The 18,266-nt window shown below is 41.0% G+C and overlaps 1 protein-coding gene across 1 annotated transcript in view; it reads right to left on the bottom strand.

Annotated features, from left to right (window-relative positions):
* AGBL4 (AGBL carboxypeptidase 4) overlaps positions 1-18,266 on the bottom strand; it is a gene marked incomplete at its 5' end in the record, with an annotated part of 886,698 nt that overhangs the window by 93,589 nt on the left and 774,843 nt on the right. The window contains one exon of the mRNA XM_083868088.1: positions 1,034-1,186. Within this exon, the coding sequence (XP_083724214.1) occupies positions 1,034-1,186 (153 nt within the window). The remainder of the gene's footprint in view (positions 1-1,033; positions 1,187-18,266) is intronic.

The following is an 18,266-nucleotide window of genomic DNA, read 5'->3' as shown; positions in this document are numbered from 1 at the left end:
TGTGGCTATTCCTTTTTCCAACACTTCTATCTGCTCAGCTGCCCTGGGAAGAATGGACTGGATGGATGGCAGGGGAAAAGCTTCCAGCCTCAAGAGACCAGTGGGATGCCAGGGGAAAGCTGATTGCAACCAGTGCCAGTAGCACCTAGGCGGAACTCTGGGCTCCAGAGTCAAAAGGGAGAGACTGTGCTGTTTGTTTAGCTATTGGCTTCTATTTCCTACATCACCTTCTCAAAGATTTTCCCTTTGTCAACCAAGGCTTGTGCTAAGAGTAACACTTAAACTCCAACGGTAGCAGAGAGAAATCCCACACTTGAGCACAGAATCTCTCAACTCCTATCAATTGCAGGTTTTCATTGCTGTGATCTTTGAATGCCCCTTATCCATAATGTGTTTTTGAAACAACCAGGTGTAGACCAGAAACTCAATCACTGAGGTCTCCTTGGGTAAGAAGAAGCTGTTCCTTGAACCCAAATTCCCCTTTCCCACTCTCCACTTGGTAAGTATTGGGCAATTGTAAATCCTTTTGCAGAACCGTTTTCTACGGTAATATCAAAGAATTTCAAAAGCACACATTCCCTTTGCCACAACTTTCAACAGATGTTGTCTAACCTTTTCTTTCAAGCTGATTAATTTTATTTCTATTTGCTATTTGCATATTATTATTTGGAGTGTACAAATAAAATCTTTGACAAATTAATATAAACAATGGAACAATAAAATCAATCCAGTTGATCAAAAGAAAAAAGATCTGAGAAAAACAAGGTGTGCCAGTAATTCAGAACCAAAGATTATTAAACAGAGGATGAAAAACCTGCTTTTGTTCACGTCTGATGAAGTATATAAGATCACAACTTACCACTGTTGAATAAGAGAGAAGATGGTAGCTAATAATAAAAATTTTAAGAAGCCTTCTATTCTTACTGAAATAAAGTTCACTCAATCAAATAAAGCCAGAGTTTTATTATAAAGGCAAACAAACAAACAAACAAAAAACCCTAGGAAAAAAATAATTAAGAAAAACCTGACTTACATAAGAGAAGTCTTCAGCATTCTGACAGAGTAGCTTGGGAAAAACAGCCTGTCGCTGAAATCTTTCCTCATCTTCAAAGATGTTCCCATACATGAAGCCATTCATCATGGTGGAGTGGGCATGGATGTCGATATAGAACTCCAGGTTAATCTTCTGTTGAGGGAAAAACAACAACAACAACAAAACATTCAGCATGAGATAAATCATAAGTGAGTTATGCAGGTGAAGCCTCCCATAAATCCAGCACTGCCATTCTTGAACCCATCCATGGTGCCAGCACCAGGGAGCCACACTGGAGATCTCACTGTGAGGCACCCAACCATTCCTGCCTCTCCATGGGGGCATGTGAAATACAACAAAGGACCATGACAGACATTTCTTTACCTTTTTTTGAGAATATTGGAACATTTTGCACAGGACACTGTGCAAAATAGAGCCAAAACATCCTTCATTTTGATAGAGGGCTTACTGCCAGTGATAAAAATATGCACCTTCCAGTTCTAGAGCACGATTATTTGGGCATAGCTTTGCCATCTCTGCACAGTTCTGCATTGAATTATGCAGATGTTCCCTTCTGCCAGGTGAAACAGGCTCAAAATTGTGTAAAAAAAGACTCCAGTAGTTCCTGTGCAGTTTATTTCTTTGTATCAAGGAGAAATACTGCTAATGTTTTGTCTCCTCTGCTTTCTAGCAGTAACTCAACAGAACAACTCTCCAAAGCAAGTGCCTGGAATGCCTCTCTGCTTGTAGCTCCCTACAGGATTCTGTACCAACTCTTGCTTTAAAAGAAGACATCAGGACCCCCTAGCACAGAAGTGCCTGCTCTCCCCACACCCTTCCCATGGCATCAGTGGAAAAGAGGGAATGTTCACCTGGATCACTGCATACAGTGCCATCAAGAGCAATGGATGACAATGCCCAGCACTAAAGAGTGATACCAGAGCAGATCCCACTGAATTATCCAGTTTCCCCAAATTCTTACAACTTCTGGACCTGAACCAATGACGTGATGGGCCCATCCCTGTCACCTGGCCAGCATGGGGCCATTGGAGCTGTCCTGGTGCCCAGACCTCAGGTGTCCCTGTCTCAACAGAGGGATGGAGAAGAGCTCTGTTGGCAGCACGATGCTTATGGTGCTTCTCCCAGTACTGAGATACAGCAGAAGCTCTGCAGCCACAAGTCTCTCCTGCTGCACACAAGGCTTACTCTGGCTGCTGGAGAATTCTGAGCTGTGTTCTCAGTGTAACAGGAAGACAGGCTGGATTGTGCAGCTCATGTCACAGCAGTGTCAGCTCTTCTGATGGGGGGAGAACGTCATTTGGTATGTGACACTAATATAATACAGATTTACTTTCCCCTGGCAGAAAACCAATGTATAATACACAGAGACAGTTTAGTTTAATTAAACAGCCTAGAGAGAGTAATAATGTATCTTATTAAGCCTCTGCTATGTTAAAATGTTAGCTAATGCAATATCAATATCTGACCATGCTTCATAGGAAAGGGAACATTTGATTGTGTTTGACTCTAATACAATAAATTGTTTGCTCCTGCCAAAACATTCTGCTGTGCTGTAGAGGACCAGCCCTGCAATAAAGCACACATCTGCTATTTGGAGATACAGCACTGAGGAGAAAGATTAGCATTGACAGGATGAAACACCACACAGGATTTTCTTCCTCTCCAAGCATACAGAAATTAAAAAGCAAGATTAAGTAATACTATTTTCATGAGATAATTTCCCCGTCACAAACAGAATTTGATGAGATCAGATGCACGCTGGCATATCACCATAAAACAGAACATGTTGTAGAGTCTCAAAACAGTGATTTGATGAAGTGAGCAGATAATCTAGTTAAACTGGGTATTTGTACAGCATGAATGTCCTTCACACAGAAGTCAGTGACCTAAGTCATACTTATTTTAGAACAACCAGACAGAATTCTTTATAGGAACACAGTTACTAACAGAAAGTAATCAAGAAGCACAGTGAGATATATAACAATAGACTAGAACAATTTGTGACTTAAGACAAATAAAATTGCTGGTGTAAACTGCAGGATTTGTGGTATTTATTCATTCATAGTTTTCAAGTTGCTTCCAAAAGAAGGTGGCCACAAACAGAGATACACAGACACAGATTACTAAGATAATTATCAATAAGCCATCCAGCAAGAAATTCACCTGCAGAACATGAGTGACCTGAGCCCCAGCTTAGTATTCAATTATCAAGTTATCCAGTCTAACACAGTGTCACTGGAGTATTTTCTAAATTCTCCTAGGACCCTTAGTCAAAAAAATTCCTGGTAGAAGTGTCACAGAGAATATTATAAAGTCTCCCAGTGTGCTGAAATTTTCTTGAAGATCTTTTTTGTACATCAAAACCATTTTCAAATAATCTGGTTGCAATGGTTATTTGTGAGGGAACAGTGTCCTTCACAGATGTCACCTTCACCTAAAGATTAAGTTTCCAGATCCCTTATTTGGAAGCTGTGACATTAAAGAGGTAGCTCATCACCCAAACAAGTGTTCCAAAAATATTGTTCAAGTCATGTGTTTCAAGAAAATTGAAAAGTAATTTCTTAAGTTAGCCCACAATGACTATTCAATTGCCTTTTTTTTTTTTTTTTTTTTTTTTTTTTTTTTTTTTTCTTTTTTCCTGGTCTTTGTTCCTTAGCCTCCAACTGAAGGTGTAAAATTCTCTATTTCACATATTCCTGTGCACTAAATTTAGTCCAAACTTGCAACTGTCCATCCTATTCAGCATGTTTTTAAACATTGCTAGAGTAATTGCCAGTTAGATGTACTACTCCCAGACACTGCTGTGTGTGAGCAGAACAGCATTTCAGCATTTCACATTTCTCCTCCTCACATTCATTACTTTATCAAAGGGAAACATGTTGAGCATTCTCCATTACAGAACAAAATAATTCAGTGCATTGTTGATATAACACATGAGTTCCTAATGGAAAAAAAGTCCTCTTATTCCCAGACACAAAGTTATTGTGGCCTTAAAATGGACAGTAACAGCCCAGTCACTGGGACATTAAAAGTTTTCCATCTCGTGCCTCAAGTAGTAGAGCAAATAGCAGATAATTTGTTTGCATGCAAGCTTCACAAGGACTATGCCATGCTCCTGAACAATAAAGGTCTTTCTTCTTCCTTTTTAGAGTCATACATATTCATAGGTGCTTTACATGTAGGAACTGTTTCCCCCACAAATTCAAGCAAGGGAATAGAGTTTTATATTTCAGTTGAGGTTCTCTGGAAGATTTTGACATAATTACTGATCTCCAGCAACTCAGGTAGGATCACAGAATTAACATTTTATGAAATGCATAATGTCGCCTGCTGATGGCAATTTCAGCAAAGTCAGCAGAGAGGTGACCTTCTGAAATTGTTGCTCTTGGAAATAGGAGAACTTTAGTGGGAGAATGAAGTAAATAAACATATGTTTGCATTTACATGAGCACATGCCAACACACTTAACCCACTGCTATCTGCTATCCTACCCCAGGGGTATCTGCAGTATCTACACACCACAACCCACCCCCATCTGGGCTCCTATTGCTGCAGCACCTGTAAGTGAGAGGGGGAATAAATTTAGACGTGGTTCAAAGTCTCATAGTCACATTTTCTTTAGCCTTTATGCAGAAAATAATGAATAACTAGGCTCAAATAGCTCTGGATGCCACAGCTGCCTTCTGAGAGGCTTACCAGGTACATCCTACAATATGATATTAAACTCATCATTTTCTGCTTTAGAGGTGGAATGCAAAATGATTCAGATGCCTTATAAAAGTCATCATGCAATTTAATTCTCTCAAGTGTCTTTTCTTTGTGCTTACAAGCAGTGGCAGAGTTTTCCTCTCACACTGTTTCTTAAGTAAAGCTGTAATTACCTGGGTGACCCAGGTTACAGAGTTCCAGAAAACAAAGGCAGACTTGGTCTTTCTTTTCTCTGAGTCTCAAAACAGAAATCACTTACTAGACTGACAATGATTGAACCCCACTTCTCTCCCTTGAAAAGAATGGTTTTTATCTCTTCTTGCTACTTACCACATAAACCCAGCATAAATAAACAAGCAAATGTATTTCTGCTCTAAAGTTCATTTGAATCCCTGTTGTTGTGACATGCACTTTCCACTGCTCTACTGAGTCAGTCTGAAGTTTCTGTCAGCTTGAGAAATGTACATATAAATTAGGGGGTGGTGAAAATGAAAGAAATCATGAATTAAGAAAAAACAACTCTCATTGTCAAGAGAGGAAATAGTTGAAGTAGTACAGAAGCTGGTTCATGATGGCACTGAAAGTTTTGAGAAAATATATTCTCACTTGTCTGCATTTTTATTTCCTCCATTGAATGCCTTTGGAAGGGCAGCAATTAAAGAGTGAAAGGAAAGAATTATGTTATTAACTAGTGCTGATATGACCAAACTTAGATTTTGAACAGTGCAATTATGATTCTTAAGAAAACAGAGGTTTAATAAATAAATAAATAGAAGTCCATAAATGCCATAATAAAAGGATAAATGTGCATTGAGCCCAGAACATGAGCCACTAGAGAGACAAGTGATGCAGGAAGAAGCCAGCTCTGTCCACCAGCTGTCACTTCAATATGGATTTTATTAATTCTTGGGCATAGCAATTGGTTTAGAGAGAGAGGCATCCAAAAGCCTTCTCCAGTCCAATAATTCATATAGGGAATGGGATAAACTCCTTTCAATGTTTTATACAAGCTGCTAAAACCATGGACTGTCATTTGTTGCAAGGGAGAGAACAGCCTCCAGGCAGACTTTGCATTCTTGCTGCTAAACCACTGTTTGGAGTAAATGGACATTCAACAGCTGGCTCTGCAGAAGGGGTTTGCCCCTTTTCATTCAGAAGATATTCAGAAATTCCCAGCAGAATGCCTCTTTGATGCTTCCTAAGGTATCTCTCAGAAGAAAAAATCTTCAAAAGAAAATTTTGCATGTGTCTCCAAGACATCCCTTTTGACATAAACACATTGTTACCTCAGGATTAGTTATTTTGATAACGCTTACAGTGGTGACACCAGCAAACACAGGAGCACAATGTGCTCCTTAGGAAAACGAAGGAGAACTGACCATTCAGCATCACATGGCCAACAGTCCACAGTCAGCTACAAAACACCACTACTTCCCTTTTCAGCCTGATTGAATTCTGCCCAGGGCTTTGAATCGTTCTTTGGAGATGTGGGACACACTTGTCCCCTTCTGACTTTCCAAGGGAACATGAGGTGGCATTCAAACTGTCTGGATATGGTATACATTTTCAAGCTTGAAATGCCTAGATTTGGATGCCTGGTAAGATGAATTTTACCCAAATTACTTTTCTTACCTCTACCTTCTCCCCATATTTCCATTGCCACCCCCAAAAAAACATTAAATACTTCCACATTTTTCTCTGCTATCCATTATACAACCTTTGACAAGTTAGTCCTACAGAATCATCCTCAGTTTTTTTTCAGACAATGCAAGCCACACCTTATTAGAGGCACTATTTCAGATTTATAGCACTCCCCTTTTGTCACCATAGGGATAACATCCTTCTCCTTCCATTCATCATCTCACGGACCACCTGCTCACTCACCTCTGTAAACACCATGGCAACAACAGCAATTATTTACACAAGAAATTAATAGTAGGAAAAGGAGTTACTATTTTTAAAAACCTTAAGAAAAAAGAGGTTTCTTCATCTTGCTTCCAGAGAAGGGAACATGCCAGTTTAGAATCACTCTTGTTCTCACTGATATGAAGCACAAAAGACAATTTTGCTTTTTCTGAAGACACCTTTACAGTCTGACAATGCCTTTTAAGTGTCCCTGCAGAAGAAGATTGCAAACACTGATGTGCCACTAACTCTGCATGGCCTTCCAGCAGTTCTTCATAACACTCCAAGCATTTTTTTCAGAACATTTCAATGGTATTCCAGGAACTGTTGTCTCTCAGAATGAACCACTCCAATCCAATTGCTATTCAATAGTAACTATTTACCAACCCTGTTTCATGGCAAATAATGATAAATAATGATACCTCTTAAAGGTAGGAGCAACCCGACATGACCTAGAGCCTCAAAGTGGATGGAGAAGAGACCTCTGTTGTTCTGTGGTTCAGCAAAAGGATGGAAGCCCATCAGTACTGCTTTCCTGCCTGCCTTAAAGAGCAAGAGATGCTTTTATCCCTTGAAGAACAGGAACTTGAACCCTGCTCTGGTGTGTCCATCAGTCACCCAAAAAGGAGCTAAACTCAGAGTCCTGGCCTGAGAGTGGGAGGTCAGCAACATGCATATTCTGATCCTGGCTTGTTGTCTGCTTGCTTCTCTCACCTGCCAGTGCAGATAACAACACCTCCTGAGGGTTGGCTGACGTCTGTAAGGCATTTTGAAGATACAAAGCATCACAGTCCGTACAAGTTAAGTGTTAATTCATCTGCCCGGCTGATTCACCCTGACCCCTCTGCAGAGACGTCCAGTTAGTGTCAGCTCTGGCAGTTTTTGCAATTCAGGCACCTGTCCACCAGCCCCTGGACTGCAGCCAGCAATTCACACAGGACACAGAAGAGCCGTCAGATGGCAGCAACATTTGGTCATGACAGGCCTGAATTGGATTTGAAAGGGTGACCTGGAGGTGAAAGGCTCTATCAAGAAGCCACTTCTGTTCAAATGCATATTAAATTAGAGAGGTACCAAAGAGACAATGTTAAGACCCAGATCAAGTTTAGACAAGACTTTTGGCTCAGCTGCATGGACAATTCTTGTATAATTTTTACCCTAAATGATTCTGAACCAGAAAATAAACTCTTATGGATTTAGGGTCTGACCTCAAGCCAAAACTGTGAGTCTGAAGACAGACAGTCCTTGTTCTGTCTCCTCCTTCCTCTGTCCCTCACATGAAGCAAATGTGTGACACCCACACACTCAGCACCATTGCTTTTTGACCTTCATAAGTTCTGAAATCTCTCCTTGCCTGAATTATTAGAAAAAAAAACAGTGAGACTGAACAGGGTCTTGGGGCACTACCTCACCCCAAGCTTTGCTGGTTTTACTTGGCTCTGCCGATCTCAAACACCACTTGTGTCACCACCAGATGACCCATAGAACAAGCTTTAGAAATCCTACCTTGCTCACTCCTCTGCTACTGAACAGCAGTGGCTCTAGAGAAAGAGGGCTCTTCAGAAAAAATAAGTGGCAAAAAATTGACAGCTTTTTAGGAGAGGGAAGAAATCCTACTATAAAAGAGAATGTATAAATAAAAGAAAGAAAGCAAGAGGGAAAGTGAGAGTAAAGGAAAGGTAGAGAGAAGCTGAGGCAGTAACTGTTACTTATTCTCTTATAATTAAAGCAAGAAAATTAGGTTATGAAACAGAAATATCTAAATGGCCATGTTTTCACTGGATAATTAAATTTAGCTCTGGTCTGGTTGTGAAGGTTCTCTCAGCTGAAATACTCCCAGTTGCTGTACTGAAGGTTTTAGCACGCCTTGGTGCTGTTCCTTAGACAGCCACTTGCTTGCTGTGTGACAATACACAAGTCATTTAATGTCTTCAGGCATCATTAATTGCTGCTTATATGCCTGCAACTATATTAAGGTCAAGAATTCCTGTTCAACTATTCACTTCATAGCAGTATTAATAGCTTTGTGTTTTACCACTAACTTTTAATTATACCTCTGCAGAACCCTTGGACCAAGGAGCACAGACTTTACAAGTACATAAATAAGGCCCAAAGACATTGCCTGCCTCTCCTCTAATTACAAAGGCAAAGAGTGGTAAACTAAAAACAATGGCTAGGAGTTATGGCTCCCTGTCCCCTAATTTCCTAGGAACTCTTGCAGTTGGACAAATTGTGTGTAGGCAAATCAAACTCTTTAACTACCAGTTTTTCTAGTCTCTCAAATAATATATATATCATTACTCACTATTTCTTACTAAATAAGTAGCAGCTGGCAGAATATAAAGCCATCAGGCAGAAGACCAAAGGCAAACAAAATGAAGTGTTTTTTAAATTAGCTTATACTGCAGCACTCACTGCCACCAGATTTTGGCCAAAAAACAGGTGAACAGAGAGATCAATTAGATAAATTCAAAGAAAAATTATGCTATTACACTCAAAGCTGTGAACACAATGCCTTGAACAGAAAATCCCCAAATTACACAGTATCAGAAGCCTTGCTCTCCCTTAGCATCTGCACTAAGATTCTGAGCCAAATAGACCTTGGGTTTGATGCAGCATCACTGTTCTTATTTTCCAATTACACCTTGATTTATGCTGCAGATCGAGACATCTGTAGTTCTTAAAAAGGTAAGGTGTTGATTTGTGGTGAAAAGTATGTGTATTTCCACAGTTTAAACCAAATCTCTAAAAAGAGATTAGACAAATTACTCTAAGGGAGATCCTGATCTACATAAAGCTTTCAGCTCATAAAGCCCTAAAAGAATGGGAACTGTAAGCTGGACATCAAAGGGAAAGGTCCATTTTACAGATGTAAAATATTTTAAGCAGACCCTCGACTGTCTTTTCCCATTTACTCAGAACATACCCAGAAAAATGGGTTAGTTGGACCTATTAGAGGACCTGTAAGGGTTGCTTTTATTTTACATGGATCTGCGTGGAGCAAGAAGTAAAATTCCACACCTGGATGGAAACTGCAGACCTGCTCAGTCAAGTGGAAGGAAACAACACCACTTGTGTCATTCAAAGGTGAATTAGATGGGTGTGCACCTGCTTGAGAAGACAGGAAGGCTGTGGATGGACATTGTGCCCACTCTTCACCAGGGGACTGACAGCTGGAAGCCAAAGCAACTCTTTCTGTTCACCCTCCTGGCACAGCCTGGCCACAGGCAGAGGCTTCCATGGTCATTAGTCTTATTTTGTTCCCTTGCAGGTTGAGCTTTTCTTTTCCTTGCCTATACTCAGGGTGAGCAGCAAGCGCATCGAGGAAGAGATAAAAGTGAAAGCTGATAAACAAGAACACAATGACACTAAAAGAGATTAGGGACTATGCAGCAGACAAATGCTGAGGGGAGGGACAGCATGCAAATACAAAACAGAGTTGACCCAGGTATTGTCTCGCTGACCCATGATTCATCCACAATAGGAAGAACAGGTTTTCTTGTCTTTGTCCTACTCAGAGATAGCTCAGCATAACATTTTGTACCAAACTGTGGGACATAAACTCTGAGCTTTACATCTAGCAGTATTTATGGTCTGCACAGTGCTATAAAAGCTAAAATGTAATGGACATTGTGGAAGGGTCTGCCATTACAACTGAAAGCACAACATATCATGCCTTTTCCAGGGCATTTTATCAGCATCAGTTGTATCTGAAACTTTTTTCTCCAATATTCCCCTACTCCTACTTGACCAAGAGGTGTCCTGGACAGCACCAAAAGCAGTGTGACCAGCAGTCAAGGGAGTGATTCTTCCCCTGTACCCTGCTCTTGAGACCTCACTTCAAGTGCTCTGAACAGTTCTGGGGTCCCCAACATAAAAATGACACAGAACTGCAGGAGAAAGTCCAGAGGAGACCATGAAGATGCTCAGAGGGATGGAGCACCTCTCCTATGAATACAAGCTAAGAGGGCTTGGGTTGCTCAGCCTGGAGAAGCAAAGCCTCCAGGAAGGCCTTATTGTACCTTCCAGCACCTCCCTAGGGTGACAAGAAAGCTGGAGAGGGACTTCTGACAAGCGCAAGGATGAGGGAGAATGGCTCAAACTTAAAGAGAGGAGGTTTTGATTTGATAGAGAATTTTTTAGGAAAAAAATTTTTACTGTTTGGGTGGTGAGGCCCTGACACAGGTTGCCCAGAGAAGCTGTGGATGTCCCATCCCTGGGAGTGGTCAAGGCCAGGCTGGATGAGGCTCTGAGAAACCTGGACTAATGGAAGGTGTCCCTGTCCATGGCAGGGTACAGGAACAAGAGGATTTTTAAGGTCCCTTTCAACCCAAACCATTCTGTGGTTCTGTGGCGTTACTGCAAGGCAATGTCACCTTGTGCTCTTCCTGTCCAACAGCAGGACAGGTAACTGTGCCTGTAAGTAGAGTCACAACATCTCAAACACAATGTCTCCCCTGCAAGCACATCCTGGGGACCACTATTTTTTACTGTTTCAAACAGAAAGAATATTCAGTTCTCGCAGAAGATTGGAGACTCAAGATTCAGCAGAGTGCTGCAGAAAATAAGTGACAATCTCAAGAGAACCCACCAGGGCATACCTAACAAAGGTATGGTAGGACTCAGAAGAAGGATATTTCCCACCCCAGACAGCAGCAGCTGACCCACATGATCAATGGTTGACTTAGAGATTGAAGCAGTTTCTGCATGCTTTTTCCTCTATTTGTGTATATATTCACCTTTATAAAGATGTCTGTGTGTAAAAATGCAACTTTAAGTACAAATGTTTTGAACTTGTTTTCATCCTTCTCCTCTGTATCTGTTATAGCTGTCTGTAATGGACAACAAAGCAATTTGCTCTGAACTGTAAATACATCAGATCAACACTCAATCTTTTCTCTCCTAAACGTTGCATCGTCACTGATGGTTTTCAGGTTGAGTGTTGTGAACAATATTGTGATTTAACCCTCCCAGGCAGATAAGCCCCACAGAGCCACTCACTCCCTGTGCAGTGGACTGAGGAAGAGAACCAGGAGGATAAAAGTGAGAAAACAAGTCTTACTCTCTTATGCCAACCACAGGCCACATGGCAAGGCAGAAACCAACTCCACGCAACAGCAGCACAGCAAAGTCTCGCACAAAACTTTGGCAGACAACTCATGGGCAAAGCAAACTTTTGGTGAACTTACTGTGTTTTTCCATAGTTTCCCTGACAGTTTCCTCCCCTCCACACTCCCACACACCACACTGTGAGTCGGAGAAAGTCCAGAGTTATACTTTAACTTTGGATTTCTCTGAAGGAAGGAGGTTGCTGCTATCTCTGATGGTTGGAACCTGATCCTGTCATCATTAACTTTCTCAGAGACTCTTCATTTGCTGAATATTGGTCTGTAATAAGAAGTAGGAAGGATAGGTATTTTCATAGCAACTACCTGCCAACAGATTTCAATTCTTTATCCCTTCAAAATCCCACATCTGTCCATGTCTCCAGGCACTAGTGGAAGAAGCTCTGCATTAGTTATTTTTATTATCAACATAAAAATCTTTCCATTTATTTATTTATTAAGGAAAAAAACCCCAGCTATCTACAAAACTCAGTTCATTTTGTCCTTAGGCAGACATTTAAAGCTGTCTGCCAACGTCTTTTCTTAATAAAAAAAAATAAGCTAAAGTCTTTATTACACACAATGTAACAAAATACGACCAGCTACATTCACCCAGCTGAGACATGCACCATCCATCAGAAAAGATTGCTGTCACTGAAAGAGGAAACATCTGCTAAATTAGGTGGTCCTATTCTATACTTGAACTTTGCTAGACCCCCAAAAAAACCCACTTTGAGGCTGGGTCTGTGCTTTTGCCTCTTAGACTGTGATATGATGAAAGCTGAAAAATATAACCCAAACTACTTCTGTATCCTGCACAAATGCCCCTTGGACCTTCATGTACATGGACGTGGTAGGTGATGCATCTTATGTCCAAAATGTTGTGGCCTGGATCATATCCCCATGCCCCTGAAAAGCAGGAAGGATTTGGAGCTCTGGCTGGGATATGTGGCAGAGCTGCTGCCTGCTCTCTTTCTAGGCTAGTGACTGGCATGTTAAACCCAAACAACACATCTTAGGCTGACACAAGATGAAGCACATTAGGCAGATGGCATGTTTTCTCTGCACAAGCCAGTGCCAGAGTATTTCCTCCTAATGATCTTCTGTTCTTGTTCTCACAGCAAAATTAGTTTTAAAGCAAAGAGAAACAACAAAATAAAAAGTATGTAGCATGATGAGAGCAAAGATTACTATTTGGGAAAAATATCAACAAGAGCAGGGTTTTGTTCTTTCAATTCCATGGCTTTTATTTATATATATATATATTGTTTATAAAAACAAACACCTCACTTTGTCAGACTTGAAAAGTCAAAATTTACATTTAAATGGAGACATTTAGCTGGGTTTTTTTTCCTCTCTCTCATCTCTTGAATGCAGAGCACAAAAGATTAAAAACTCTCAATTTTCCTAAATGGATGGATAACAGGTGAACTTTGCATTCTGAGAGCTATTCATTTAGTGAACAATGTTCAACTCAGTAAAGACCAAAGCCCAGCTGATCAAGGGGAAAAGAGCACTGGCTACTAGGCCTGAAACAGATTTGCTCAACAGCTGAGACCAGGAGAAGCTGTGATCCCATTGTGTCCTGTTCCCAAGGAGGAAATTATGCCAAATACAGTTCCCTGAGGGCAACACCTACATTTCCAGATGTACAGTGGATCACTATCCAAACGAAAATCACTGCAATTTTAGAGATTGCAGTGCTACAATGGCCTTGGTTTCATTGCCAGAACTACTGCAGATGTTTAAAATGTGAGGTGGTCTGCTTGTTAGAGAAAATGAGAAGACTTTAAACGAGTCCATAATTGCATGGCATTAAAGCCATTGTAAAATATCAAAGTGGACGCAAATACTGTGATGACCCTTAAAGCTTGCTACCAATTACCTTCCTTTAAATTTCTTTTTTCATTTCTTTTTTTCATGTTTACTTCCTGGCCAGGAAAATAATTACTGATTTTAAGCAGGGAGTCTATCAAACAAGTACAAGTACAAGCAACGTGCTCAGACAATGCCATCTTAGCCCATGGAAAAGTGCAGTAGCAGCTCATTCAATTCCAGGCTGGATTTCTCCTCTCTGGCTTTTGCTACCGTGGAGCTAATCCACAGTGTTAAAAGGACACAGAGGCAAAAACTCACATTTTTTAAAACAAGGGTTAACCACAGATCCAACCAGCTCACTATGGGGTCTGATTTTAAAAACTTTTAACAGTTTCTCATGTCTTATACTGAGTGAAATGCATCTATAGAACCCCATCAACAAACAAAAAACCCCCTCCAACCGCCTCCCCGTCCCCACCCAAAAAAACCTCAAATCCAATTCCCCCCTTCCTCCCACTCCACCCTCCAAAATAGGAAAAAAACCCTACAAAACCCCTCAGGAACAGTAATAACTGTTTGGAAAAGGGACAGACACAAAATCTAAATGCCTGGGAGGCAAATGCGCTATCTCTCCGTACCCAGCACTGGGAAATTACTGACTCACTCTTTTTGAAGTTGCAAACAGAGTTTCTAGACTCCCAGTACCATAAGCTACCCCAACCACATTGCTACTGGAACATGTATTCTGATGTTCACCCATCATCTCATTGGTCTTTCTGTCTTTGGACAGTTTCCCTTGCTGTTACTCTCACAAACTGCAGAAGAATCCATTGTTTAAGCAACAAATGCTGCCAGGTTTTCTAGCAGTTCCCAACTTAAAAGCATTAAGAAACAAATACAAGAGAATGGAATATGTTAAAGCAATCGATTCTGAATTTAAGCCTTATCCTGAAATTAAAAGGAGTTTAAGTGAGCCGACAAGACAGACATCACAACATATAAAGAACTTGTGTCTCAGTTTTCTCCTCAAATAACCAGGAGCATCTGGGAGTACCTGGAGCACTGACTTGACTGGTATCCACGGTACTAATCCAAATAGTGTGAGGAATCTGCAAAAGAAATAGATGAGCAATGCCTCCCTTCCCAAAACACCTCTCTACAGCTGTGGGCCAGCATCCTTTACCCCAAATATGAAGCAGACCATTAAGTTAGTGCTGAGATCACTATGCTATTACTACAGCTGCTGTAATGCTGGTTCTGGACACAGACTTATCACAGCACAAAAGCAGGAGACTTTTACTTCAGGTAACCCTTAGGATAAGATTTCAGCCTTCAAGAAATATCAGCTTGGTTCGACCCTGAATTCTCCTGAAAATATCACAGGATCCAATGAAACATTCCCTTTTCTTTGCCATTTCCTACCATGACCTGTTCTAACAATACTACACAAGGGTTGGTTTATTTACACATTTCTTGTAGCATCCATGCCCACAATGTCCAAACCTGACATCTGTTAATTCCACACAAGTGAACTCAGCTGGACGAGAGGATATAAAGCAATATAAAATGTCAGCTTTCATGTTCTCTGGCTAAAGCCAGCCATGTAATCAGGGACTCTTTATGATGTGCATATCATAGGTAAGCAGTGATGACAGAGTTTGTCAGATACCAAAGGCCACTAAAACATAGTCCTGACTCTGCCTCTGTAGGAGATTTTTCAATCAGTGGTCCTAAACTTGGCACATGGTTATCACAGCTGGTGGAAACTTTAAATGTTCTGTGTTACCTTCAAGCCCTAGCAAGAATTAGCATGCCCTTGAATTAACCTTGAACCCTACCCAAGGGAAGAGCTGTGTTTTATATTGAAACAGGCAGTGCTAAATGGCTGCAGACATGTGAGCTTTGGGACAGAACAGGCCCAATAAAGGTAAAATACTGACCCCTTCCTCCTCCTCATCCTGCTGAGGGCTGGACAGGGCTCAGGCAGCTGCTGTGCTCCTCCAAGGCGTGACAACTGATTACAAAGGGTCAGGCACCAGCTAAAGCTGAATTACACCTCATGCTGAATGCAGAACTTCTCTGGAATGGCTTCTCTGCTGTGAAGAAACATCTTCTGGGGTGGCTGGATGGCCACTGTGTCTACCTGACACTTCTCTGAGTTGCCTGAAGCCCTTCTATTTAAACTAGGTATTCCCGATTTTTTTTCGTGTTCTTTGCAACAAAAAATATTCTTGTATTCTTTTCAATAACCAATTCATAGGGAAAAGGATGTTTAGAAATATTATTCAAAGTAGAATAAGCTGAGCACACAACTGTAGTCAGGTCCCTCATGGAAAGTGGTCCAGCCTGAAGGTACACAATCCTTTGCTCTGTCCCAACGTTTTAGCACAGCACTCCATGTGTTTACATCCCCAAATTTCTCTGCACACGAGGGATCTTCTTCACATAACTCTTCCTTTTCCTCCACCCCACCACAAAATAACCCCACAAGCCAACAACCTACAGCTTAATGTGCAGTAATTTGACATTACAATCTTAATCTGCAGCTGGGGAGCAGAGACATAAAGGACAGTCACACTGAAGAGAAGCAAAGCACCATCCAAGCCCGATTCCTCTTGTGTGCCACCATCATGAATTCATAGTCAAACCACCATAGCTAAAACTGTGCTGGGCTGCTGATTTACCTGGGAAAAACAATACATATCATGTTCTGAGTGTTACCTTTTTATTCTTTTTCTTTTTTATCTTTTATCTTTTTGTCTTCTGGTTAATAGGTTTTGTTCTTTGTGGTAAGGGCATTTTTATTTTCAAGGGCTCTCCAGGTTCCAGTAAATGACACTGGGCTGTGTATAAAGCTGTGGCATTTTACTCTCTTAATGCCAGGAAATTAATATGCATACATTTTTTCAGTTTTTTATCTTGTGAATATAAAGACTGAATCAAAGCATCAAAAAGAAAGAAAGTGGGTTTTTTTTTCTTGCCCAAGTTTTCTGGGACTCAATAATATTGTCGGTTTCTCTTTCTCTCCTGCTTCTATTTTGTCTTAAGGCTCTGCATCTTGGAAGACTGTGAAGCTGCTGTGTGATTTTTATCTCCATGATTAAAGTGTTACACTTTATTGAGCTCTTTGCATCAGCACCGAAATCTGCAATGCAGGATTTTACATAACACTTCATTTTCTCCTCGCACCATTACTGTTATTAACCTGGTGGCAATAAACAGAAAATACAGCTCTGCTCATGATGTACTCCTGAGTTTGTGTGTGTGTGTGTGCATAACAGAAAAGGAAAAAGAAGAAAAAGAATGGAAATGAAAGGGCCTCAACCCTGTGAAAGACTAGGAATGGCTGCACAAACTTGTCTTTTCCTTAAAGAACAATCTCAGCCTTTCAGAGTTAAAAGAAGTACCGTGCTGGAGTTTCAACATGTAAGGATTTCTTCCAAAATTAAAGATCAAAGCATAAAGAACATCCAAACTACTTCCAAAATCTCCAACTCATTATTATTCATCATTAGACTTCTCAGATGGAAGATTTGATTGATACCCTACTTTGGGATGTTGCACATTGCTTTGTTTAAATGACAAAGAACATGAGATCTGACAAGAGGAAACCAATAAGGGTTTGGAGCCCAGCTGAGGAGCTGGATGTGCCAGCACAGATGACCTTCTCACTCCATCAGTGGGTGGAACCTGAGTGTTTCACAGACTCGAGATCTCTGAGTTCCCAGGAAAACAGCCTGAGTTAATATCCAAATGTGTAGGAACCTGGGTTACTGACAGAGATTCTCTTTTTGCCTGAGGCAGGAGAGAGCTGCATATTCTGGAGCAAAGACATCTAGATGTGTAAGCAAGACTGCAGGAGCCATGAAGAAAGATATGGGTCTTCCATGAACAGATGGTCACCAAAGCCATCTTTGATCAAAGCCTGATGGGGGAGAGAGAAAAAAAGCCAGTGTGGGGAACTTGGCATGTCCCAGAGAGAGCCTTCAGAGGCACAGTCAGTTTGGGTATGACCTGACAGAAATGCTTCAGGAGCTTAGGCATCATCTTCAAAATAAAACAATTATGAGGCCAGGCTTCCTAGACTTCCTCTTCCCTTTAGATAACAGGAGCTCTCCTTTTGCAGTCCTGAAAGGCTGGAGGTAGGGAGTTGGGGGATGTCCTAAAAACCTGTGTCAAGCTGTCTTCTCTCAGGAGCTGCAGGTCTCCATGACCTGCACTGTGCTGCCACAGCTGCCCAAGGCACCTCCTCCCAGGAGTGGTCAGGAAAGTTAGTGCAGACTGGGCTCAGTGGCACTGCTATAGCTTACCCTGAAATGTTCTGGTTATTTTTGAAGGATTGTTTTGTATTTTAACCCAAGAGAAATGTTTTAGAAAGCTCGCCAAGCTTCTGCCCCCTACTTATGTGGGTTCCTGCTCTTTACTCTTGCTATTTATTTTGTACTTGCTCTTTACTCAGTTTACTACAGTTTGAAATATAGCAGAACATTTTTCAGTTCGTCAGTGTGTTGTTTGCTGTCAAGGAGACGAAATGTTACTACTTTCCTCTGGAGAAGCTTAGGACATGATGGATGAAATGTCACAAATAATTAGACTTCTCTTATGAATTACATTTTTTTAAACTTCTGTTTTCATGTCAACAGGTATGTTACAGATAGGCTGCATGGAAGGACCTG

Source organism: Zosterops lateralis, assembly GCF_965231275.1.
Source record: "Zosterops lateralis genome assembly, chromosome: 9".
In the NCBI taxonomy this organism is placed as follows: domain Eukaryota; kingdom Metazoa; phylum Chordata; class Aves; order Passeriformes; family Zosteropidae; genus Zosterops; species Zosterops lateralis.
Note: the sequence above shows the minus strand (reverse complement) of the source record. Positions and strands in the feature narration are given on the sequence as shown.